Source organism: Mobula hypostoma, chromosome 2, assembly GCF_963921235.1.
Source record: "Mobula hypostoma chromosome 2, sMobHyp1.1, whole genome shotgun sequence".
Classification (NCBI taxonomy): Eukaryota; Metazoa; Chordata; class Chondrichthyes; order Myliobatiformes; family Myliobatidae; genus Mobula; species Mobula hypostoma.
The window spans coordinates 77,068,197-77,093,574 of NC_086098.1; the positions used below are offsets into that span (position 1 = coordinate 77,068,197).

Sequence of the window (25,378 nt, forward strand, 5' to 3'; positions counted from 1 at the left end):
AATGTTTAGATGTTTGGTATTCAAGGTAAGGTAGTAAATTGGATTAGATATTGGCTTCAGAGGAGAAACTAAAGTGTAGTAGTAGTTAATTGCCTCTGACTAGAGTCCTGTGACAAGGGGTGTGCTGCAGGAATTGGTACTGGGTCCATTGTTGTTTGTCATCTATATCAACAATCTGATGATAATATGGTAAACTGGATCAACAAGTTTTGCAGGTGATACCAAGATTGGGGGTGTAGTGGACATCAAGGAAGGCTATCAGGTCTTGCATTGGGGTCTAGACCAGCTAGAAAAGTGGGCTGAAAAATGGCAGATGAAATTTAAAGCAGACAGGGTGAGGTTTTATAAATCGGTAAACCAACCAGGGAAGATCTTACAGAGTGAACAGTAGGGCACTGAAGAGTATGACATACAGAGGGATCTGGGAATACAGATCCATAATTCCTTGAAAGTGGAACCTCAAGTAGGTGGGATTATAAAGAAAGTTTTTGGCACATTCCACATTTCTCTAAGAACACCCCCCCCCCACCCCAGTCTTTCTTCAGGGTTAACATTCAACTCTTACCATTAAGCCATATTCTGGTTCTGTAAATAATACAGAAAATAAAACAATAATGAGGTAGTGTTCAAAGACCGTTCAGACATCTGATGCTAAAGTGGAAGAAGCAGTTTGTGAAATATTGAGTGTGAGTCTTCAGGCTTCTGTACCTCCTCTCTGATGCTAGTAATAAGAAAAGGGCATGTACTAGATAGTGAGGGTCCTTAATGATGGATGCCATCTTCTTGGGGCATCACCTCTTGAAGGTGTCTTTGATGGTAGAGGGAGGGTTGTTCCCATGATGGTGCTGGCTAAGTCTACAACTCACTGAAAATCTTAGGCAGCCTCCATTCCAAGCAGTGATGAAACAAGTCAGAATTGTCTCCATTTTGCATCCACAGAGACTTGCAAGAGTCTTTGGTGGCATACCAAATCTCCTCAAGTTCATAATGAAATATAGCTGCTGCGTGCCTTCTTTGTAATTACATCAATATGTCAGGCCTAGGATAAATTTTCAGAAATGTTGAAACCCAGGAACGCAAAACTGCTCACTTTGTCTACCACTGATCCCTTGATGAGGACTTGTGAATGTTCTCCTGACTTCCCCTTGCTGAACTCCAGAATCAATTCCTTGGTTTTGCTGACATGCTTTAAACAGATAAATGTCCTTTTGCAATATGTACAACCCTCTGTGGAAACACAAAGTCTGCTAACACAAAGTGTAGTTTGAAGATGGCCAGATAAAATCTTTACACATGTTGTTGTCCTTCTATGTTCTTTATTGGATTATAATTTTTATATATGGAAAGAATTGATTTTTATGCTCCTTGTTACATTCTTGTTAGTTTTAGGAGCTGAATCAAAGTCTTTTGCATAGAAAGAAAAGCAAAATATCCCCAGTATGGATGTGTTTGATTAATTTGATAGAGCATGGACCATTATATATTTCTTTACATAGACAATAATGCAATTTTATAAAATATGTTATGTCATCCTCATCTGAATGATGATTATGTTTTTTCTCTTTTACTTCCTTATGAAACAGTAGACTTATTTTTTTGAAAGGAGAGAAAATATAAAAAATTCTGTAGGATACTTGTGACGAATCCAAGACTGAATCCTAAGAGGAACTACGCCCTCTAGTCATAAAGTCATAGAGCACTACAGCACAGCAACAGGCCCTTTAGCCCAGCTGGTCTGTGCCAAACTATTATTCTGCCTAATCCTTTCAACCAGCTCCTGGACTATAGCCCTCCACACCAATGCCATCTATGCACTTATTCAAATTTTTCTTAAATGTTGAAATGGAATCCTTGTCCATTTCTGCTGGCAGCTTGGTCCACACTCTCACTACCTCTTAGCATAGATGTTCCCCCTCATGTTTCCCTAAAACATTTATCCAGATTTCTCTTGAAGTACTCAGTGCTGACTACTCCTTTGTCCTGCTGCTATTTTGAAAACTGCTTGACAACTAAAAGGAAAACTGATCCAAGATTAACGAAGAACTGAAGTACCTGTGTCAAATTGTTCTTCACCAAAACATATAGAATCAATTCATCAACATTCAATCTTACTACCAGTGCATTGAAAGGATTTTCTTGCCTTTCCAGTTAAATTTAACTGTGAAATATAATGGAAAAGGCATTAGAAATGGATCTCTGACAGGCAGTTGACCTCAGATTGACTGCTTGATATTGTGATTTACCAATCCTAATGGCCTTAATTCCCCATTCTTCATCCAGTGAAGATTTAACTGAATGAAATAAGGCTTAGATGTTTTGTGATATGGCTGAAGTCATGGTGAGGTTACTTCAATGCACTCTTTAATAACTGTGCATTCTGTCTTTCAGGTCTATGACGGAAAAGATAATTCCTTTCGTCGCCTTGGGGTTTTTACCAAATCCGAATTGCTGAGAGTTACCTTAAACAGCACATCAAATCATATGTGGCTAGAATTTAACACAAATGGATCAGGGACTGACCAGGGATTTGATCTCACCTATACCAGTAAGAGAATGCTTTATATAAAGGAGGAACTGCATGATGGTTAGATAGTATTGTATATTCCGTACACTATAGAGTTCACAGTTTCCCCTCCAGTTTTGACGTCCAGCCCTCTATGGAGATCCCTCACTGTGGATCTATTCTGGTGATAGCCATGTTATTATCGAAGGCTAATCTCGTGTATCTGGTTGTTCCTTCTTCTGGTACAAATTGGCTTTTATTTTTGATGGTACAACCAAACAAGTGCATAGTGATTTTGAATAGGTTACGAGAAAGAAGGTTGTCTTGTTCAACATCTCGCTTGATATTTATCCATTCTGTGTTTTTTCTGCACCTATTGCTCTGACAGTTATAAAGATCCATAACAAGGTCAATAAAAACGTTAAGTAATCTCAGTTATGTTTTGTAACTCCAGAAACTAATTAAAAGCAAAACAGAGGAGCCTGGAATAACGTGTCTACTTAGTTTTACTTTAGTGAGGTGTTCATGTATGATTTGGTGGCATAATAACATATGCCATTCACATACTTCTTATGTAATGAATTCTGTAAGTAAACAAAGAACGCTTCATTTAACAACATGTAGCACCCCGCCCCCCCACCGCCCCGGCCACCCTCAGGGTTGCTAGGCTCGCTGTTGTCTAGGAAAACAGCCTCGGCCCCGCCAGACTGGGTAATTAGTTTGTGTGGATGCTGTGTGATGTACTCCACCCTGCCCAAATAACAGACAATACACCAGATACGATTAAATGATTTACAGTTTATAGATATTACTAGAACTATATAATTAATAGAGCCTAAAATATAAAAGGAAGATAAAAGGCACCACACTTATCAAAGTTCCATCTCTTCATGCACAAAACAGTTGGAGCTCAAGAACCTTCTTCTTCACCCTGCGACCCCTCGGACCACCTCGACCGACTGCCTGGGACCAACAACAGTGGTCGACCAGACGCTCCACATGAGTCCGTCTCCGTCTCCTCGCTGAGTGCCCTCCTCGGGGTCCGACCCTGTTAGCGGACGTCACAGCACCTGGTCCATCCTCTGTCTCGCTCTCCCGCCTGCTCCCCCAAAACCCCGCACATTCAGTATCTTCAAATACGCCAAAAACATAACAACTATCTCAATTGGTTCATAACATCTTCTTATCACACTCTAAATAAAAACAAGCTGCTAACGCAAAAACTTTCTCAGCGTTTAACATAACAAAGAAGCATTCCCAAGTATAACATAACAAAGAAGCCATTTTAATTAGCCTACATAGTAACATAAGAGACAAAACCCCCTTACAAACATGTTTACATTATTCAAAAATTACTGAAATATTGAATACTCTACACTTCTCCCTGTTTAGCTGTAAACTACAACTTAATATAGAATGCATCTCAACTCAAATATAATAACGTTAGGTTCTGGGGCCTCCACTGTGGTTATTGCAGGAGATGACTCTGAGACAGCAGGATATAGTTCTGCAAGCTCTAATAATTGACTTTGCTCTTCGCAACTGATTAATGTGACACCTTTCTTCTCTAATAATTGACTCTGCTCTCCTCAATTGATTAATGTGTCATCTCCAGATGACATCAGCCGTAATCTCCACTGTATAGAAGAGTGGTCCATTTTGTCCTTAATTTTTCCAAGTACCCACTTTTGATTACCTTTGTAATCTCTCACCAGGACTGCTTGTCCAGGAGTGAAACATCAAACCTCTAATTGTCTAAGCTGTTTATCCTGTATACTCCTTCTGAAATTAACTTTGAGGAGATCCAAGTGTGAGTGTAAAAAATGACCAATGAACAGCATACCTGCTGAGTTGTTGGCTGTGGAGTGTGCCACATTGCAATATGCAAGGAGAAAATTGGCGAGTTTCAGATTCACTGTCAGTGTGGTGTATTCTGCTGACATTGCTCGCAGACCATCATTAGACTCTGGATAGACCTTTCTGCCAAGCCATTGTACCTGTAGTAAGTCTTATTGCATTCATTTACAGGAATATGATTGAAACTGTTCTGCAAAAAACTGTAGTCTGCTGTCACTGACTAAGTGATCTGGAGCACCAGGTCTTGAGAAGAGACTTTTCGACACATCGGCAGTGTGCGAGGCTGAAATGGAGGCTGTAGGGCCACTTTGTAGCTGCATCCACTACTACCAAAAAATTTGTGCCCATGAATGGTCGAACAAAGTGCACATGCCAAGGCAATGCAGGGATGGAGAGGTGCTGCTTTTGGCATCTTCTGGGTGTGTTGGCATCCCATGCAATGCATGGCGAGCTGCTCAATCTGCTGACCTATCCCAGGCCACTTGAAAAAGCTTTCATTTTGACCATGCCTAGGTGACCGGCTTAGAGCCATTTTAGGTTGCCATGTATACCTGAGGCAGTGTAGGGTCTTTTCTGCTTCCCTTTGGACCATCTCTGCCGTAATAGGGAGGTTTTCAATTTACATTGGGGGAAATACATCAAAAGGAGAGTCCTTTTGTACATTTTCAAGTGATTTATTTTTCCAAGGGTAAATGGGACAATCCATCAGCATTTTTATGATTAGTTGTCACCTTGAATTCGATCTTGTTGTGTCCTCCAAGAAACAGAGCCTATCTCTCCATTTCTGAAGATGCTTAGTGGAACATCCTTCTCATGATTGAAAATGGACACAAGTTTTTGATAATCAGTACTGAGAGTAAACTCTCTCCCATACAGATACTGGTTGAAATGTTACATATCCCAAACCAGACTCAAGTTCTCACTGTCAATCTGTGCGTAACTTTTCTCTGCAGTGATAATGGAATGTAATTTATAGGCTATGGGGCATTCACTTCCATCACTCATAACATGTGACATGATTGTACCTTAAGGTGAGGTGTCTTTGGCAAGCTTCACTGGTTAATGTGGATCACAATGTACTAATATAGTGATTCACATCACAATTTCCTTTGCCTTTTCAAAACCCACCTCACATTGCTTTGTCCATTGCCATTTCTTCCTGATCTGTAGTAACGAGTTCAAGGGGTGGAGAGGAGTACCCAGGATTGGCAAGAATATTTATAGTGATTGACAAATCCTAAAGTAGGTCATAACTGTGTCCTTGGGGCATCCACTTCCACTTGAATTTTCTCCACTTGTAATCCTTGTGCATCAATGGTGTGACTACAGTAAGTGATTCTTGGTTTAAAGAGTTCACACTCGGTTGCGTTGTGTACTAAGTCATAATCTTCTAATCTTTTTAACACTATCTGGAGTTTTAGATGTGCCTTGTTATCCTTACCGGTAACAATGATTCATTTGGGTAATGCTGAGTGCCTGGGAAGCCTTGCAGTACCCGGTCAATAGCTTTTTGCCAGAGTGCAGATGCAGATACTACCTGAGAAATAATCCTATTACAGTGATAAAGCTCTTTTTGAGTCTTTATGGTAAGAAACACTTTGGATCCTTCTTCCACCTCTATCTATAGGTAGGCCCGGCTGCCAACTTTGCTAAAGTGCTTCACTCTAGAAAAGGTAGCAAAGATATCCTCTGTCTTGGGTGGAGGATATAGATGTACTTTCAGAATTGAGTTGATCTGTGGTGACCATAAAATCACCACAGATCCTAACAGATCCATCCTTCTTGGCTACCGGGACCACTGGTGTTGGCCATGGGCTCCACCCAATCTTGGAATGAATTTCTTCAACCTCCATGTGAGCTGGCTCACTGGCCACATTTTCATGGATGGTTTAAGGAACTTGGGTATGGCATTTTCTTTTTACACTCTTTTACCCTTGATATGTATGAGTTTTCCAATGCCATCCTTGAACACTGCTGTTGCATCATTCAGTTTCATTTGATACTATTGCAGGTGATGTGGAGGGCAAATTGTGGATGGGTCTCCAATCCAGTTGTAGTTGTCTCAGCCACTCACAATGCTGGTCCTCCTGTTTTTAACACAAACAAACCCAATGTGGTTTGTTGCTTCTTGTATTCCAGTGTTATGAATGTCATTCCCACAGGAGTGATCTTTTCTCCAGTATAAGTTCTTAGTTGGATATCTACAGGTTTCAGTTCAGTATCTTTGAAATGCCATTCAAACTAATTTTGTGTAATGACTGCAACAGCTGAATCAGTGACCAATCCCATTTTAATTAACTTGCTGTTCACTTTTGGTGTAAGCCATCTTGCTTGCCTATTGTTAGTTTTCACATTGTAAATCTTAAGGCTACTCAGTCCTGTTTCACTCTCACCATTATCAGATTATTCATCAGCAGCATGCAGGTAAGTGTTCTTTCATTCCTGACTGCTACTCACTTGTGTCTCTGGCTGCTGTTTTCTTTGATACAGAGATTTCAACTGTTCTTGTAAATGTGAGTTGTGCTTTAGTTAGGAACCGTTTTATAATTTTTTTGTAAGATTCCACAAACTAATGATAGGCATCATTAAGCCCATCATTGAACTGACAATGCTCAGATAATCTCCTCAATTCACCATGTAAACTGAAATGGACTATCCTACCTTTTGATTCCACTTCTGCCGTCAACAATGCCTTTGATTCTAAATGTTCAGGCCAAACATTCATGATATCAGCAAAACTCATTTCAGCTAGATTGGTTGGAGCAGTCAAGACTCGAAGCAAACTGTATGTTTTTCCAGCTATTGCACTCAGTAACACTGGCACTCACATTTCATTAGCTATTTGATTTGCTTCAAAATTCTGCTCAATTCATTCAGTGTATATCATCCAGTTACCTGTTGCGCACTCAAGAACATCTATCTTTCTGATTTAGATGGCTATTTCTGCTATCTATTTATGCATTTATTATTATTATCACCCAGTGCTCAGTGTTTAAGAACTTGTGAATTTCATCCATTTACTGCCTTTTTAAAAACTCAGTTGTCTTTCTCCCCTTCCGAAGAAAAGTGTGCTTCACTTTAACGGATAGGTTCCCATCTCATGTTCAACTTAAAACTTCCTTGTCACCACTGTTAGGTTTTGCAACTCCAGAAGCTAATCAAAAGTAAAACACAGGAGCCCAGGATAACATGCCTACTTATTTTCCCTTTAGTGAGGCTCTCACATATGGTGTGATGTTATAATAATGGAAGCTTTTTACATATAACCAGCAATGAATTATGTAATCCAACAATGAATGCTTAATCAAACAATATCAGAATCAGGTTATTGTCACCAGCATGTGTCATGAAATTTGTTAACTTAGCAGCAGCAGTACAATGCAGTTCATGCCAATATAGAAAGATAAAAAATAAATCAATTACAGTAAGTATATATATATGTATATTAAATAGTTCAATTAAAAATAGTGCAAAGCGAAACCAATATATGAAGAAGTAACGAAGTGTTTATGGGTTCATTGTGCATTTAGGAATCATATGGCGGGGGGGAGAGGGGGAAGAAGCTTTTCCTGAATTACAGAGTGTGTGCTTTCAGGTTTCTGTACCTCCTTACTGATGGTAATAATGAGAAGAGGGCATGTCCTGGGTGATGAGGGTATTTAAAATAATGGACACCACATTTCTGAGGCACCGCTCCTTGAAGATGACTTGGATACTATGGAGGCTGGTACCCAAGAGTAATTTTACAACTTTCTGTGGCTTTTTTGCAATATATGTTACTCAAATGTTACTGAAATATTAAACATACTACAATCTCATCCTCTGTAATGATTTCATAATTAATTTGTGTACTGCACATCAAAAGGGAATGATAAATTCATTTGGTTTCATTCTGACTCTTCTGTGGTCCAGAAGTTCTTCAGGATTTAAGAATGAGACATAAAACTTGTTGCCTATGATAGTTTTATTAAGTGTTGCAAGAACAAAGGAGAAGAAGCATTGAGAGAGAGCAAAGAAATGAGCAGACTAAAAAGTAGTCATGGTCTTCTCATTCCACTTACAGAGACAAACACTTACAGAGAAAGTGCAGTGCAGGTAAAAGAATATGGTGCAGACTCTGCACATTCAGCTTTCGAGTTTGAGTTTCCAGCTCAGCGCAGTTACGTAATTAATTGCTAGTGGGGCTGCCTCAGAGCTCCTGTACTCTTTGAGTTGAATATGAGCAATAGAACATAGAACAGTACAACACAGGAGCAGGCTTGTTAGCCTACAATGTAATGTTGATCCAATTAAATTAATAATTAAATGGGCTACCTAACTAATCCTCTCTGCCAATAAAATGTCCTTATCCTTCCATTTTGCTCACATTTTTGTGCCGAACAAAATATATCTTAAAAGTCTCAAATGCACCTCCCCCTGTCAGCATGTCACGCTGTGCGTTCCACACACTCACCAGTCTCTGTGTAAAAAAAAACTCCCCCCTCATATGTCCTTTAAAATTACCCCTGTTCACTTTAATTGCATGCCTTCTGGTATTAGACATTTCAACCCTGGAAAAAAAATACTGTCTCTTTACTCTATCAATGCCTCTCATAATCTTATAAAACTCTATTACGTTTCCTGTCGGTCTTCACCGCTTCGGAGTAAACAACCCAGGTGTGTCCAACCTGTTGATGTAGTACATGAAAACATTTTTTGTCATGTATGTTGTAGCAGTATTGAAGATGTACAGGAATGGTGTTTCATATTGCAGTGATAGAAAAACTTGGTCATTTCACACTTGGAGTATTTTCTGCCGCATAACAAGAAAGACAAAGGCTTTGGAGAGTTTCAAAAGAGGTTCACCAGGATGCTGCATGGATTAGACAGCATGAGTTATAAGCTTGGATATAAATCAGCCATGATGGAATCGCAGAGCAGACTTAATTGACTGAATGGCCTAATTCTGCTGCTATGTCTTGAGCTCTTAAATTGTGTTTTTTTTTACTATTTCACAATGTATTTACTGGTTTTGAACGAACCTTTGCCTTCCTTTGATTTTGGCGATTGTTGCAAGTGGTGTCAGGTCACTATCTGATTGTCCACCTATTTTCTCCTCCATTGACTAAAATAGAATCGAAAGTTGGAAATTTCCTGGTAAACATCTGATTGGCTATGACAATAAGGTACTATCACGCTCTTTAACTAGTGCGTAAATTGGCTCTTGTCCCTTCACATAAACTTTGAGGATTAATCCAGTCAAAGGAACAGAACTTTGAAAAGCACTGATAAAGTGTTGATGATTGGACAATATTCAACACTATTCAGATAATGAAGCAATCCCCGCCCACATACAGTAAAACCTGGACACTATCCAGGCCTAGGTAAATTGCCTCTTATTTCATCCCCGCATCAGAATCAGAATCAGGTTTATAATCACCGGCACGTGATGTGAAATTTGTTAACTTAGCAGCAGCAGCAGTTGTATGCAATGCATAATCTAGGGAGAGAAAAAATAAGAATAAGAATATATCAAATAAAACATAATAATAACAATTAAGTAAGTTAAATATGTATATTGAATAGTAAAAGAACATGCAAAAACAGAAATACTGTATATTAAAAAAAAAAGTGCGGTAGTGTCCAAAGCTTCAATGTCCATTTAGAAATCAGATGGCAGAGGGGAAGAAGCTGTTCCTGAATCACTGAGTGTGTGCCTTCAGGCTTCTGTTCCTCCTACCTGATGGTAACAGTGAGAAAATTGCATGCCCTGGGTGCTGGAGGTCCTTAATAATGGATGCTTCCTTTCTGAGACACCGCTCCCTAAAGATGTCCTGGGTACTTTGTAGGCAAGTGTCCAAGATGGAGCTGACAAGATTTACAACTTTCTGCAGCTTCTTTTGGTCCTGTGCAGTAGCCCTTCCATACCAGACAGTGATGCAGCCTGTCGGAATGCTCTACATGGTACAGCTATAGAAGTTTTTGAGTATATTTGTTGACATGCCAAATCTCTTCAAATTGCTGACAAAGTATTACTGCTGTCTTGCCTTCTTTATAACTACACCAATATGTTGGGACCAGGTTAGATCCTCAGAGGTCTTGACACCCAGGAACTTGAACCTGCTCACTCTCTCTACTTCTGATCCTTCTGTGAGGATTGATATGTGTTCTTTTGTCTTACCCTTCCTGAAGTCCATAATCAGCTCTTTCGTCTTCCTAACTTTGAGTGCCAGGTTGTTGCTGCGGCACCACTCCACTAGTTGGCATATCTCACTCCTGTACGTCCTCTCATCACCACCTGAGATTCTACCAACAATGGTTGTATTGCCAGCAAATTTATAGATGGTATTTGAGCTATGCCTAGCCGCACAGTTATGTGTATACAAAGAGTAGAGCAGTGGGCTAAGCAGACACCCCTGAGGTGCACCAGTATTGATCATCAGTGAGGAAGATATGTTATCGCCAATCCGCACAGACTGTGATCTTCTCGTTAGGAAGTTGAGGATCCAATTGCTGAGGGAGGTACATATGCCTACCTAAGAGTCTCTTAAATGTCCCTAATGTATTTCCTTCTACCAACATCCTTGGCAATGCATTCCATGCATTCACCACCATCTGTGTAAATACCCTCCTGCAATCACCTTAAAATTATGATGCCTCTAATTAGCCATTTCTGTCCTGGGAAAGAGTCTCTGAATATTCACTCGATCTGTCATTCTGTCATCTTCTAATCTCTATCAAGTCTCCTTTCATCCTTTTTCGCACCACAGAGAAAAGCCCTATCTCACTCAGCCTTTCCTCATTAGACATGTTCTCTGATCCAGGTGACACTACTCTCCTGCAAGGTGAGAGGGTCGGGAATATCTCAATGAGAATATGAGGCTTAATGGAAATGCGTGTTGTGCTGCTCTTGACCTGAAAGTTTTAAGGGAACTCTGAAGCATTTTCCACGGCATTTACAGTTAATACCAGCATTTCTCCAACATAGAGTAGTTTCTGGAAGCTGTCAGTTTTCATTATTTTTCCCTTGTCCACTAATCCCTCTTTTGGCACTTATCCCTGCAAGTACCAGAAGTGCTACACCTGCTCACTCACCTCCAATCATGGCCCCAAACAGTTCTTTCAGGTGAAGCAACACTTCACCTGTGAATCTGTTGGGGTCACCAGCTGTATGTGGTGCTTTCAGTGCAACAACTTCTGAATTGATGAAACCTGACGTAGATCAGGTGTCCACATTTTCAAGCACCTCTGCTTCATCTCCTAAAAGCAGATTTCCTGCTCGACAACAATTTTAATTTCTATTGCCATTCTTGTTCTGACATGTCAGTCTATGATTTCCTATTCTGCCCTGATGAGATCACTATCAGGATGGAGAAGCAACATCTCATATTCAGCTTAAGTAGCCTCCAACCTGATGAGATGGATATCAATTTCTCAAACTCCCATACCTCCTTCCCTCTTCCTCAATTTCTCACTCTGTCCTGTTACTTCTTCTCCTCACCTCAAGTTCTCTTTGGTGCCCCTCCTCATTCCCTTTCTCCTATGATCCACTCTCCTCTTCTCCAGCTCTTTATCTTTCCACCTATCACCTCATAGTTTCTTACTTTATCACCCACCTCCCACCCCAACACACCCAACCACCTGGCTTCACCTATCACCTTCTAGTGTGCCCTCCTTCCACTCCCTGACCTTCTTATTCTGGCTTCTCCCCCTTTCCTTTCCAGTCCTGATGAAGGGCCTCCAACTGAAACATCGACCGTTTATTTATTTCCATCTATTGTACCTGACATGCCAAGTGTGTTTTACAAGATTTCCAGCATCTGAAGAATCTATTGTGTTCATTATTCTTCATCTTTTTGTTTGTCTTCTATTTGTTTTGAAAGCATCAAATAATTCATTGTGAGTTACTGTAATTTCATCTTTGTGGAATCCATTAAGTTCTGAGGACATTAAGCCTTTTTACACAGAGAGTGGTGGGTGCATGGAATGCAATTCCAGGAGTGGTGGTACAGACAGATACATCAGGGACATTTAAAAGACTCTTTGATAAGCACATGGATGATGGAAGAATAGAGGGCTATGTGGGAGGGAAGGGTTAGATTGATCCCGGAGTAGGTTAAAGGGTCAGTACAATATTGTGCTGTAGTGTTCCATATTTTATGTTCTGAATTCTATGATTTATATTCTGTGTTTGACCTGAAATTAGAGAAAGCTTTGGAGTTTAAAAATAGAACAGTATGATCAAATGTTGGGAAATGAAACTAGATCAAGTGCAGTTGCCAACCATTTTAATTCCCTTTCCCACACCCACATTGACATATCTGTCCATAGCTCCCTTCACTGCCAGGTTGAACCAAACACAGATTAGAAGAACAACATATCGTATTGCGTCTTGTAGTCTCACACCTGACAACATGAACATTGAATTCTCAAGCTTACAGTAACCACTTACCCTCTGTCTCTTTTCCACTCTTTTCTCTCTCTCTCAGATCCAACTGGTCAACAATCTCCCCACCTCTTTCTGCTTTCCACCCTCTTGATCTGTCCATAACCCACACACTCCTCCCACCTGTTCCTTCCACTCCACCCTCACTTTATTCCATGCTCCACTGTCCTCTCCAATCAGATTCCATCTTCTTCAGCCCTCGATAATCTCCACCTACCACTATCACCTCCCAGCTTCTGGTGTCATTTTCACTCTCTTCCCCTTCCTCATATGCCCATCACCCCTCCTCGTCAGGCTCCACTTGTCATCTGTCAGCTCCGCATCTCTTACACTGGCTACCTTCCCTCTGTCTTTCAGTCCAGATGAAGGGTCTCGATCTGAAATGTTCACCATCCTTTCTCCTCCACTGATGCTGCCTCCTCCGCCATTTTGTGTGCTACTCTGAATCAAGGAGACAACTTGGTCAGCATGAATAAGATGGGCCAAAAAGCGTGTTTCACTGCTGCGCAACTCTGTAACTCTGCTTCAAACTTTTCCCATGGTCATAATGTGGGTGGTTGTCTGTTGTATCCAGTAATGACAGGAAACCTGAGTAAGAGTGTGTTTGAAGTGGTGGAGCAGTTGTACTGGGCAGTTCCACTCTCATGACCTTGGAAGTCCGCATCTCATGATATGAGTAGTCATTACAATAGTGGTTTTCCTTGGTTGCAGTGGATGACCATGACTTATTCTGTGCCCTTTCATGCCTTTCACTCTTGTTGAAGCATTGCAGAGCTGTCTTCCTAACTGTTGGATCTCACTGTTGATCTCAAACGCTCTGTCCACCAGAGCTGACTTTGCGTGCTGGGACAGGCATAAATAAACAAAGAAGTAGTATTGACAACATGAGTTGTAGAGTCCTTGAAATTTAAGGAATAATGCACATGAAATATCAGACAATTTTCTAATACCTCAAGCACTGGCAGGGGCACAATTAGAGTTAGGGTTGGGATTCATGATCACAGCCCTTGACTGCATATCTTAAAAGTCAATGTCAAAGTAAAATTTATTATCAAAGTATGTATATATTACCTTACACCACCTAGAGATTTATTTTCTTACAGCCATTTACAGAAAAAACATTAAGAAATACAATAGAATATACCAAAAAATATTAAGGCCAATAAAGACCGACAAGCAGCCAGGGTAGGCGGCATCTCTTCTTAGTCGTTGTGGGAATACTATGTTGGCATTGGAATGTGCAGCAACACTTGCGGGTTACTCTTAGCACATGTCTAGGCTGCGTTGGTAGTTAATGCAAATGATGCATTTCATTGCATATTTCAATGTACATATGATAAATAAGTGAGTCTGATCTGACCTAAAGTTGCTCTCCTTTCGCCTGGATTCAATTACTATTATTTTTTACTATAAAAGATGATAATCTTGGGGTTATATGCAGAAAATGCTGGGTGAGCATCTACGGAAATGAATAAACAGTTGACATTTCAGGCTGAGATCCTTCTTCAGGATTTGATGAAGGATCTCAACCCAAAAGGGCGAAAGTTTATTTATTTCCATTAATGCTGCCTGCTGAGTCCTGCTAGCATCTTGTGTGTGTTGCTCTGGATTTCCAGCATCTGTTAAATCTGGGGTTAATTTTTCTCCTAGGATTGTAATTATTTGGTGGATTTGATAAAGATGGCTTAGAAATCATCACTGATGTTGAATCCTACCAGAGCAATTATTGCGATCGGTGAGAATTTAGATTTTAACATGACAGGCAGATGCTCGCGACACTTAGCCTACTTAATGAATTTTTGTTTTGGACTTTATGAAGAAATTATTCATGAACTGCACTGATATTGCAGATGTTAGATGTTATTTCATGGGATTTAATGAATCATTCATCCCATGCAGAATCTACTCAAAAAACTTGACTTATAATTAACAGAACAAAAATAAGAACAATTTTATGAAGTATGTAATCACTCTGCCACATTACTATATAGACAATGAAGCCAAATACATTTGCTGTAGTGATTATTAACTTTATTTATTTATTTTATTTTTTATTTAGAGACACAGCAAGGTAACGGGCCCTTCCGGCCCAACAAGATGATTGCTTACTTACGCCCATGTGACCAATTAACTTAAGTCTCTGGGATGTGGGTGGAAATTGGAGCACCTGGAGGAAACCCACGCAGTCACAGGGAGAACTATAAACTTATCACTGATGGTGGGAATTCATTTTAACTTGTGTTGTTTTTGCTGCTGGAAGATCCATCAGTTCTGATTTTTGCTACAAAAGCATTGTTTTAGAGCATGGATAAATGTCTTCTGCCTGCACAAGTGTTTGCAATTTGTGAAAGTATTAATCAGTTTGTTGAAGAGTCTGTTTATTTTCTGAAGAAGTTACCGAGCTAGACGGGTCAATCAGCCTGAATGAGCGTAACCACAGGAAGTGCAACTAGGCTGAAAGAAAATGGTATCAGCAAATTCCTCTCCATAGAGCAGCAAACAATCTGCTGAAGAAACTCAGGAAGTCATACAGCATCTGTGAGGGGAGAGGAATTGTTGGTGTTTCAGGTCCTGATGCAGAGTGGGCTGCCAGCAACTTTTTCCTGGGGCAGAAATGGCTAATACAAGAGGACATAATTTTAAAGTGATTGGATGTAAGTACAGGGGTCTATTAGAATTATATTTTTAAGTTCATTTATAGGTACAGCGTGGTAACAGGAAACAAATTGTAGCAGCAGAGATGTGGTTTTTGAGGAGGATGCAAAGAATATCATGGACAAAACGAATATCTAATGATGATGTCATGAACAGAGCAAACACAAAAAGAGAAATAACGTATGAGATCATGAAAAGGCAACATAACTTCATTGGACATGTGATTAGTAAAGAGGAGTGAGAATGCACGGTAATTATGGGAAAGATTGAAGGGAAGAAAGCAAGAGAAAGACAAAGACAAATGATGATGATGGAGACAATAGCCAGAGAACTGGAAATAAATACGAATGAATTGATCCACTTGACCCGAAATAGGAGTGTGTGGGCCATGGCAGTCAAAGCTCAAACTGGGCATGGCACCTGATGATGATGATGATGGTAACATGTCCTTTTGGCCCAATGAGCCCACACCACCCAGCTACACCTACATGACCAATTCATCTACAAACCTGTACACCTTCAGAATGTGGGAGGAAATTGGAGCATCCAGGGGAAAACCACACTGACCTAGGGAGAAAGTACAAGCTCCTTACAGACCGTGGCAAAAATTCCAGCCAGCTCTGTAATAGCATTACATCTCTGAAGAGATGCTTTTACAGTGCTACACCTCTTAGATCAAACTCCTAATGAAATAGATTACATCTATTAAAGGAGACTTGGCATGACACCAAAGACTCTTACAATTTCTACAGATGTACCATTCTAACTGATTGCACCACCATCTAATCTGGAGGGGTGACTGTACAAGATCAGATAAAGCTGCAGAATGTAACCATCTCACCAGCTCTATCATGGGCTCCAGCCTCCCCAACATCAAGAACATCTTCAAAAGGCGATGCCTCAACAAGGTGGTGTCCCTCATTAACTACCTGCATTATGGAAGACTTGCCTTCTTCTCATTGCTACCATCAAGGAGGAGGTACAGGATCCACTCAATGCTTCAACGACAGCTTTTGCTCCTCCAGAATTCTGAATGGAAAATGAGCCCATGTGCACTACCTCAATATTTTTTTTGTTCTCTTTTCGCACTGCACATTGCACATTTTTAAAAACACATTGCTTATTGTAATTTATGTTTTTATTATTCTGTATAACAATGTACTGCTGCTGAATAACAACTTTCAAGACATATGTCAGCAATATTAAACCTGATTCTGATTCTGTTCTACTAACCGCCATGCTACCACGCTGCTCCATGATAAGATTAAGTCATTATGAGTGTAGATACATCTCTGAACGATAATGTGCTTTACCCATGTTTCAAGCTGGAATAGATGAAACCTATTATATCTCAGCTATCTCTGCAAGAAGTCGGAGCACTTTCCCAGTACTTCCTAAAGCACCTGCTGCGCTGTTGGAGGAGCAGCAGGAAGCTTGTGTCTGCCTGTAAAGGGGATTTATGCCACCCTTTTACTACCATTACAATTGAGCAGGAGTGTTTCCAGGGCAATCCTGTCCCATTACTTACCCTGTCTTTGGATGTATGCACTGCACTATTGTGCTGTTGAAATGTGATGTCTGATTGCTAGATTACAGATTGTACTCTAGTTGATTGAAGAATCCAACACCAGAGGAGGAGAGGAACAGCTAAAGGATTATTAGAAATGGGTGTCATTGTTCTTGGTCTTTTCTATAACGTTAAGGCACGTAGTCAAATTCCGAATGAATATAATCCTTATATGGCTAAAATGAGCACGTATATATGGAGAGATTCAGATTTAAATTTGTAAAATTCACTAGTCCCTCTGGGAAATTTTATATGTAGGAAAGCAATGTGAAAGATTTGGGGGGAGTCATAAAAAGGAAAAATTAAAATAGTATGGTATACCAATTTGCCCAAATATACCCCCACACCCACATAATTTCTCTCTCACTCTTTCACTCTTTCACCTTCTCCCACTTTCCTACTTCACATTCCTATTATCTTTTTCTTCTTTCATGCTAATCCTTTCCCTGTCACATTCTTGCTGAACTCCTTCCTCTCTCTCTCCATCTGTCTGTCTCTCTCTCCACCCGCCCCCCCCCCCCCACCTTCTGCACTTGGAATATTGTGATATGTTCTGGTCACCTAATTATAGAAAGGAAGCTTTAGATAGAGTGCAGAGGAGATTTTTCCAGGATGCTGTCTGGATTCAAGAGCATGACTTACAAGGATAAGCTGAACAAGCATCGGCTTTTTTTTTTGGTGCGAAAGAGAATTAGAGGTGACTTGGTAGAGGTGTAAAAGATAAATGGCATAGATCGACTGGATATCCAGAGACTTTTTCCCAGGGTGGAAATGACTTGTATGAGGGGGCATCATTCTAAGGTAATTGGAGTAATTAACAGTAAGGGGATGTGAAATCAAATGGGAAGACAGGTCTAACATTGATAGGCAGGGAAGACATTTTGTCATCTCAATCACAAACAAGAGCAATTCTGCAGATACAGGAAATCCAAGCAACACGCACCAAATGGTGGAGGAACTCAGCAGGCCAGGCAGCATCTATGAAAACGAGTAAACAGTCAAGCTTTTGGGCCGAGACCCTTTATCAGGACTGGTGAAAAAAAGAAGAGAAGTCAGACTAAGAAAGTGGGGGAAGAAGAGGAAGCAATACAAGTTAGTTGGTGATAGATGAAATTGATAGAGGAGGATGTGTGAAGTAAAGACCTGGGAAATCAACTGGTGGAAGAGATAAAAGGCTGGAGAAGGGAGAATCTGGTAGGAGAGGACAGAAGGCCATGGAAGAAAGGGAAGGGGAAGGAGCAACAGAGGAAGATGATGGGTAGCTAAGGAGATAAGGTGAGAGAGGGAAATGGGAATAAGGAATGGTGAACGACGTGGGGAGAGGCATTACCGGAAGTTCAGGAAATCCATTTATAACAGAGGTGAGGAGGTATTTCTTTAGCCAGAGAGGAGTGAATCTGAGGAATTCATTGTCACAGATAGCTGTGGAGACCAAGTTATTGGGTATATTTAAATCAGAGATTGATAGGTTCTTGATTAGTCAGGACATCAAAGGTTATGAGGAGAAGGCAGGAGAATGAGGTTGAGAGAGATCTTTCCTATGGCAAGGGAACCAGAACTGAATACAGTTCTTCAAGTGTGGCCTCACCAGCATCCTGAACAATTTCACCTTGACCTCTAGCTTCAGTATTCATCGTCTAAACTAATGAAAGCCCACAGAACATAACATTTCTTCACTACCCTATCTCCCTGTAACTCCACTTTGATGGAAACAATACGTTTATTCCAAGGTCCCTCGGTTCTCCACTTCTCAGGGTCCTACCATTCAGTATGAAAGTCCTACCACCACGGGTAAAGCCCTCCACCACTGAATACATTTACATAGACCACTGTCACAGGAAAGCAGCATCCATTATCTAGCACCCCCACCATCCAGGCCATGCTCTCTTCTTGCTCCTGCCATCAGGAAGAAGGTAAAGGAGCCTCAGGCCCAACACCACCAGGTTCGGTAATGGTTATTACCATCAACCATCAGGCTCTTAAACCAGAGGGGATAACTTCACTCACCCCAACACTGAACCCTTCCCACATCTTATGGACTCACCTTCAAGGACTCCACAGCTCATCCTCTTGATATTTATTTGTTTGTTTTTTCTTCTTTTCTTTTTTGTATTTGCACATTTTATTGCCTTTTGCACATTGGTTGTCCATCTTTGTTGCATACAGTATTTCATTGTTTCCATTGTGTCTCTTTGTATTTACTATGAATGCCCACAGGAAAATGAATCTCAGGTTAGTATATAGTGATATATATGTACTTTGATAAATACATTTACAGTACTTTGAACTTTGATTTGACTTTTCAAAATACAGAACTTCACCCTTGTCTGAATTAAACTCCATGTGCCATTCCTCAGCCCACTATCAGCTGTTCAAAATAAACCTGCAATGTCAATTCTTTAAAGTCAAAGTAGATTCATTATCAAAAGTACATACATGTCACCGTATACTACCCCACCATGAATGATGTTGCACTGACAAAGTCTGAGAAGCACAATGGACCTCTGAGCATAACTGACTTAGTAATGGTGCAAGATGCAAAGGGCTCTTGCAAACTCAAGTGCAGTAAATAGACCTTAGAGCAATGAGAAACATGGCTTTACTGTTGATTTTATTAGTCACAAAAGAGTGTGGTGAATTAAGGGCACAGTGTGTTACAGGTAGTGTAAAACTAAATATATTCTGTCTGGTCTTTTGTAATTGTTCTAATCCTTGTCCTGTACAACATAAGAAACTTGCTACAACTTTCATTTTCACAGGTTTTGAGCTGATGAAGTGTGAGGATCCAGGAATTCCAAACTACGGTTACAAGTTACGGGATGGAGGGCTTTTTGCGGACACTGTGGTCCTGTACAGCTGTAACCCAGGATATACGTTACATGGGAGCAATACCTTAACCTGCCTCAGTGGAAATCGTAGAGTATGGGACAACCCATTGCCTTCATGTGTTGGTAAGGTCACTGAAACTCAGCAAATAAACTTTAAATAGACAGATGGATCATAGAAAAATGGAGGGTTATATAGGAGGGAAGGGTTAGGTTGATCTTAAGGTAGACTAAAAGGCTGGCACAACATTGTGGTCCAAAGGTCCTCTACTGTGCTGTAGTGTTCAATGTTGTATGTTCTAAAATCTCACTAGATATTATGGCTGTGAAGGCAAGCATGCATATTATGCTTTACCCAAGCAGTTGGCCTAATGCACATAGATTCAATTGTGTGATCTATGTTATATTGTCATAGATACCTCCTTGTCCATGCCAGCCTAGGTTTTCTGTCTAGTCCCAGAATGAAGGATATGCACCTCTCATCCATATACCTATCCAAACTTCCCTTAAATGTTGCAATGGAACCCGCATCTACCACTTCCACTGGCAGCTTTTTCCACACTGAGTGAAGAAGGTTCCCTTTAAATATTTCACCTTTCTCTTGAACCTATTACCTCTAATTCTAGTCTCACCCAACCTGAGGAGAAAAACTCCGCATATGTCTATTCTTTCTATACCCTATATAATCTTATTTATATCCCTCGGTTAGATGCCCCCTCAGCTCCAATGCTCAGGAAAGCAAAAGGCTAGACCTTGCATATATTTTAGTTGCTGATCAATATTCTACGTTTTTATTCTTTTCAACGGAACGCACAGATGTAACGTGTGTTTTTTTTATCAAATGCAGCCAACACATTTTTCCCTGGATGGCAACGGAGAGGGCATAATGATTGGAGGAAAGTTGAGGGGAGAATGTTGAAAGTCGATTATACTCATTTTGTGTTGATCTTTCAGCTGAGTGTGGGGGCCACTTTAAGAGCGCAACAGCTGGAAGGATCCTGTCTCCTGGGTACCCGGCCCCATACGACCACAACGTCCACTGCACTTGGATTATAGAAGCTGACGCAGGGAAAACAGTCAGGTATGTGCTCAAGCTTGTGCAAGATAAGGAACTTAATCCATACATAAAAATAAAATAATTTTTTTCACCTTTTGTGGAAATTGGTATTGATTTTGAAAAGACTAGAATATAAAACCAAGGATGTAATGTTAAGGCTTTATACAGCATTGATCAGACCCACTTGCATTAGTGTGAGCAGTTTTGGCCCCGTATCCAAGAGAAGATATGCTGGCATTGGAGAGGATCCAGAGGAAGTTCACAAAAATGATTCCAGGAATGAAAGTGTTAACATATGAGGAGTATTTGATGGCTCTGGACTTGTATTTACTCAAGTTTAGAAATATGGGGGGGGGGGGATTCTCATTGAAACCTATCGAGTAGTGAAAAGCTGAGATAGAATGAATGTGGAGAGGATGTTTTCTTTAGTGGGGGAGTCTATGCCCAGAGGGCAGAGCCTCAGAATAGAAGTTGTCCATTTAGAATAGAGATGAGGGGGAATTTCTTTAGCCAGAGAATGGTGAATCTGTGAAATTCATTACCACAATGGCTGTGGAGGCCAAGTTATTTGGTGTATTTAAAACAGAGGTTAACAGGTTCTTGATTACTAAGGGTATCAAAGGTGATGACAAGAAGGCAGGAGAATGGTGTTCAGCTATGATGGAATGGTGGAACAGACTCAATGGGCTAAATGGCCTAATTCTGCTGCTATTTCTTCTGATCTTGTGGTCTGAAACATACAATCAAATTTGTTGTTTGCACTAACAATCAACACAGCTTAGTGCGATGCAGAGAGCAGCCCACTAGTGTTGCCACATATTTCCGCATCAACACAGAATGCCCACTACATTCATCAGAACAACACAAGTAACAAGAACAACAGCAACAAACAAAAAAACAAAATAACAGCAGCATAACAAACTCCTAACCTACTCTCCTAACCATAATGCGCAGAACACTATTACACATTATAGGCCTTTTGGCCCACAATATTGTACCAATTTTTTAACTTACTACAAAGTCAAGCTAACCCTTCTCTCCCACACGCCCTCTGTTTTTTTTTATCCATATGCCAATCTAAGAGTCTCTTAGGTGCCCCAAATGTTTCTCCCTTAACCACTACCCCTGGCAGGACATTCCAGGCACCCACCACTCGCTGGGTTAAAAAAAAACTACCTCTGACAATCTCCCCCCGATTTTCCTCCAATCAGTATGCCCTCTCTGTTGCCACCCAGGAAAAAGAGTGTTGACTGTCAACTTTCTTTATTCCTCTTATTATCTTATACACCTCTATCAATTCAGCTCTTATGCTTTTTCACTCCAAAGAGAAAAGCCCTAGCTCACTCAACCTATCCTGATAAGACGTGTTCTCTAATCCAGGCAACATCTTGATAAACCTCCTCTAAAGCCTCCACGTCCAACTTATAATGAGGCGACCAGAACTGAGCACAATACTTGTGTGGTCTAACCTTTATTTTATCACATGCACTCTCTAATGTAGTCTAACCAGAGTTTTATAGGGCTGCAACATTACTTTGCAGCTCTTGAGAGCTTTATGATATTGGTTGTAAGCTAGGAAGAGCTGCAACTTGGATAGGCATTTTGGTTGGAATGGATTAGTTTGGCTCTATGGCCTGTTTCTGTGCGGTATAACTTTGTGACTCTAAGAATCCTGAAATAATCATCAATATTAATTACATTCTATGTCACTCTGGTTTTTTTTTACACAAGCAATACATTTCATTGTATGTTTTGATGTAAATGTGATAAATAAATCTGTATCTGAATCTGAACTTCTGGGTCGTGACATTGAAGACCCATGTTTTATGGGGCCAGATTCTGGATCCTCAGACTGTGTTGGTTGTTGATGCAAAACAGCTCATTTCACTGTATGTTTTGAAATACTATACATGTGATCAATGCCTTCTATGCCCGCTTTGAAAGGGAGAATATAACTACAGCTGTGAAGATCCCTGCTGCACCTGGTGACCCTGTGATCTCTGCCTCAGAGGCTGATGTTAGGCTGTCTTTAAAGAGAGTGAACCCTCGCAAGGTGGAAGGACCCGACAGAGTACCTGGTGAGGCTATGAAAACTTGTGCTAACCAGCTGGAGGAAGTATTCAAGGACATTTTACACCTCTTACTGCTACGGGCGGAAGTTCCCAATTGCTTCAAAAAGACAACAGTTATACGAGTGCCTAAGAAGAATAATGTGAGCTGCCTTAATGACTATCGCCCGGTAGCTTTCACATTGACAGTGATGAAATGCTTTGAGAAGTTTGACTGGACTGAGCTCCTGCCTCAGCAAAGACCTGGATCCATTGCAATTTGCCTATAGCCACAATAGATCAATGGCAGATGCAATCTCAATGGCTCTTCACATAGCCTTAGACCACCTAGACAATAGAAACACCTATGACAGGATGCTGTTCATCGACTGTAGCTCAGCATTTAACACCATCATTCCCACAATCCTGATTGAGAAGTTACAGAACCTGGTCCTCTGTACCTCCCTCTGCACCTCCCTCTGCAATTGGATCCTCGACTTCCTAACAAGAAGACGACAATCTGTGTGGATTGGTGATAACATCTCCTCCCTGCTGACGATCAACACTGGTGCACCTCAGGGATGTATACTTAGCCCACAGCTCTATTCTCTCTACACGTATGACTTTGCGGCTAGGCATACTTCAAATGCCATCTATAAATTTGCTGATGATACAACCATCATTGGTAGAATCTCAGATGGAGATGAGGGGACGTACAGGAAGGAGATAAGCCAACTAGTGGAGTGGTGTCGCAGCAACAACCTTGCACTCAGTGTCAGTACGACAAAAGAGCTGATTGTGGACTCCAGGAAGGGTAAGATGAAGGAACACATACCAATCCTCATAGAGGGATCAGAAGTGGAGAGAGTGAGCAGTTTCAAGTTCCTGGGTTTCAAGATCTCTGAGGACCTAACTTGATCCCAATATATCTATGGAGTTATAAAGAAGGCAAGACAGCTACTATACTTCAATAGGAGTTTGAAGAGATTCAGTATGTCAACAAATACACTCAAAAACCTCTATAGTTGTACCGTGGAGAGCATTCCGACAGGCTGCATCACTGTCTGGTATGGAGGGGCTACTGCACAGAATCAAAAGAAGCTGCAGAGGGTTATAAATCTAGTCAGCTCCATCCTGGGTACTAGCCTACAAAGTACCCAGGACGTCTTCAGGGAGTGGTGTCTCAGAAAGGCAGCGTCCATTATTAAGGACCTTCAGCACCCAGGGCATGCCCCTTTGTCATGGTTACAGAAGCCTGAAGGCACATACTCAGTGATTCGTGAACAGTTTCTTCCCCCCTGCCACCTGTTTCCTGAATGAACCTGTGAACGTTACCTTACTTTTTAAATATAGAATTATTTCTGTTTTGCACAATTTTAATCTATTCAATATATGTGTACAGCATTGTAAATTTATTTATTTATTTAATTATCTATTTTTCTTCTATATTATTTATTGTACTGAACTGCTGCTGCTAAGTTAACAAATTTCACAACACATGCCGGTGATAATAAACCTGATTCTGATATATGAATATGAACAATGGCCTTGAACTTTTGTAAGCTGACTTAACACAACAGCATACAAAACTCTGGCAGAATTTAGCAGGTCAGACAGCAGCTATGGAAGTGCATATACGTGATTGACTTTTAGTTCCAAGACACTGTAGCCCCCTGGTAAGCCTCAGACTCGCTCAGCTCGCTTTCGTCTAGGGGGTGCAGCCTTCGGCCCCACCAAACTGGGTAATCAAGTTTGTGTAGATGCTGTTGTGATATACCCCACCACACCAAATAACAGAGAGTACACCATATGCGATTAAATGAATACACTTTATAACTCATACTTTGACTATGTAGGTAGTAATGGAACAAAATAAGAACTGTTTAACTGTTAAAAGAAAAAGGCGCCACTATTAGTAACCAGTTCGTGCACACATCGTTGGAGCTCTTACAGAACCGGGTCCCCCTTCCTCCAGTCAATGTCCTCCGAACTCCGAATGGGACCACCCTCAGTGATCGACCAAACGCTCTACTCGAGTCTGTCCTCGTCTGCTCTCCTCGCCAAAGACCCTGGGCCTCGGACTCCCACTCGGGGTCTGTTCCGTTGCCCAGCTTTCAGCATCGCGTCTCCTCTCTCTGTTCCCATCCGCCTTCTGTCCAAAGCCCGCGAAAACAATAGCTTACAGACACACAAGAAAGAGTAACATCTATCCCAATTGGTTAGCAAATGAATACAATTCTCATTATCAGTAATTATAACCCAAAACAAGCTGCTATAGAGAACCACTGTCTCAGCAGTTAACAGTACAGAGGAGCCATTTTATTTTAACATAACAAAGAAGCCATTTTATTAGCCTTAGCAGTAACATAAAAGAAGAAACCCCTTACAACACTTTATCTAGACTGGATGAGTCCTAGGTCTGTATTTATTCCTCTGCATAG

General features: G+C 40.8%; 1 protein-coding gene across 5 annotated transcripts in view; it reads left to right on the forward strand.

The window, feature by feature from the left end:
- LOC134341158 (CUB and sushi domain-containing protein 1-like) overlaps nt 1-25,378 on the forward strand; it is a 2,430,601-nt gene that overhangs the window by 1,917,791 nt on the left and 487,432 nt on the right. For all 5 annotated transcript variants that reach the window (XM_063038952.1, XM_063038962.1, XM_063038968.1 and 2 more), the window contains 3 exons: nt 2,389-2,545; nt 19,767-19,958; nt 20,787-20,913. In XM_063038952.1, the coding sequence (XP_062895022.1) occupies nt 2,389-2,545; nt 19,767-19,958; nt 20,787-20,913 (476 nt within the window). The remainder of the gene's footprint in view (nt 1-2,388; nt 2,546-19,766; nt 19,959-20,786; nt 20,914-25,378) is intronic.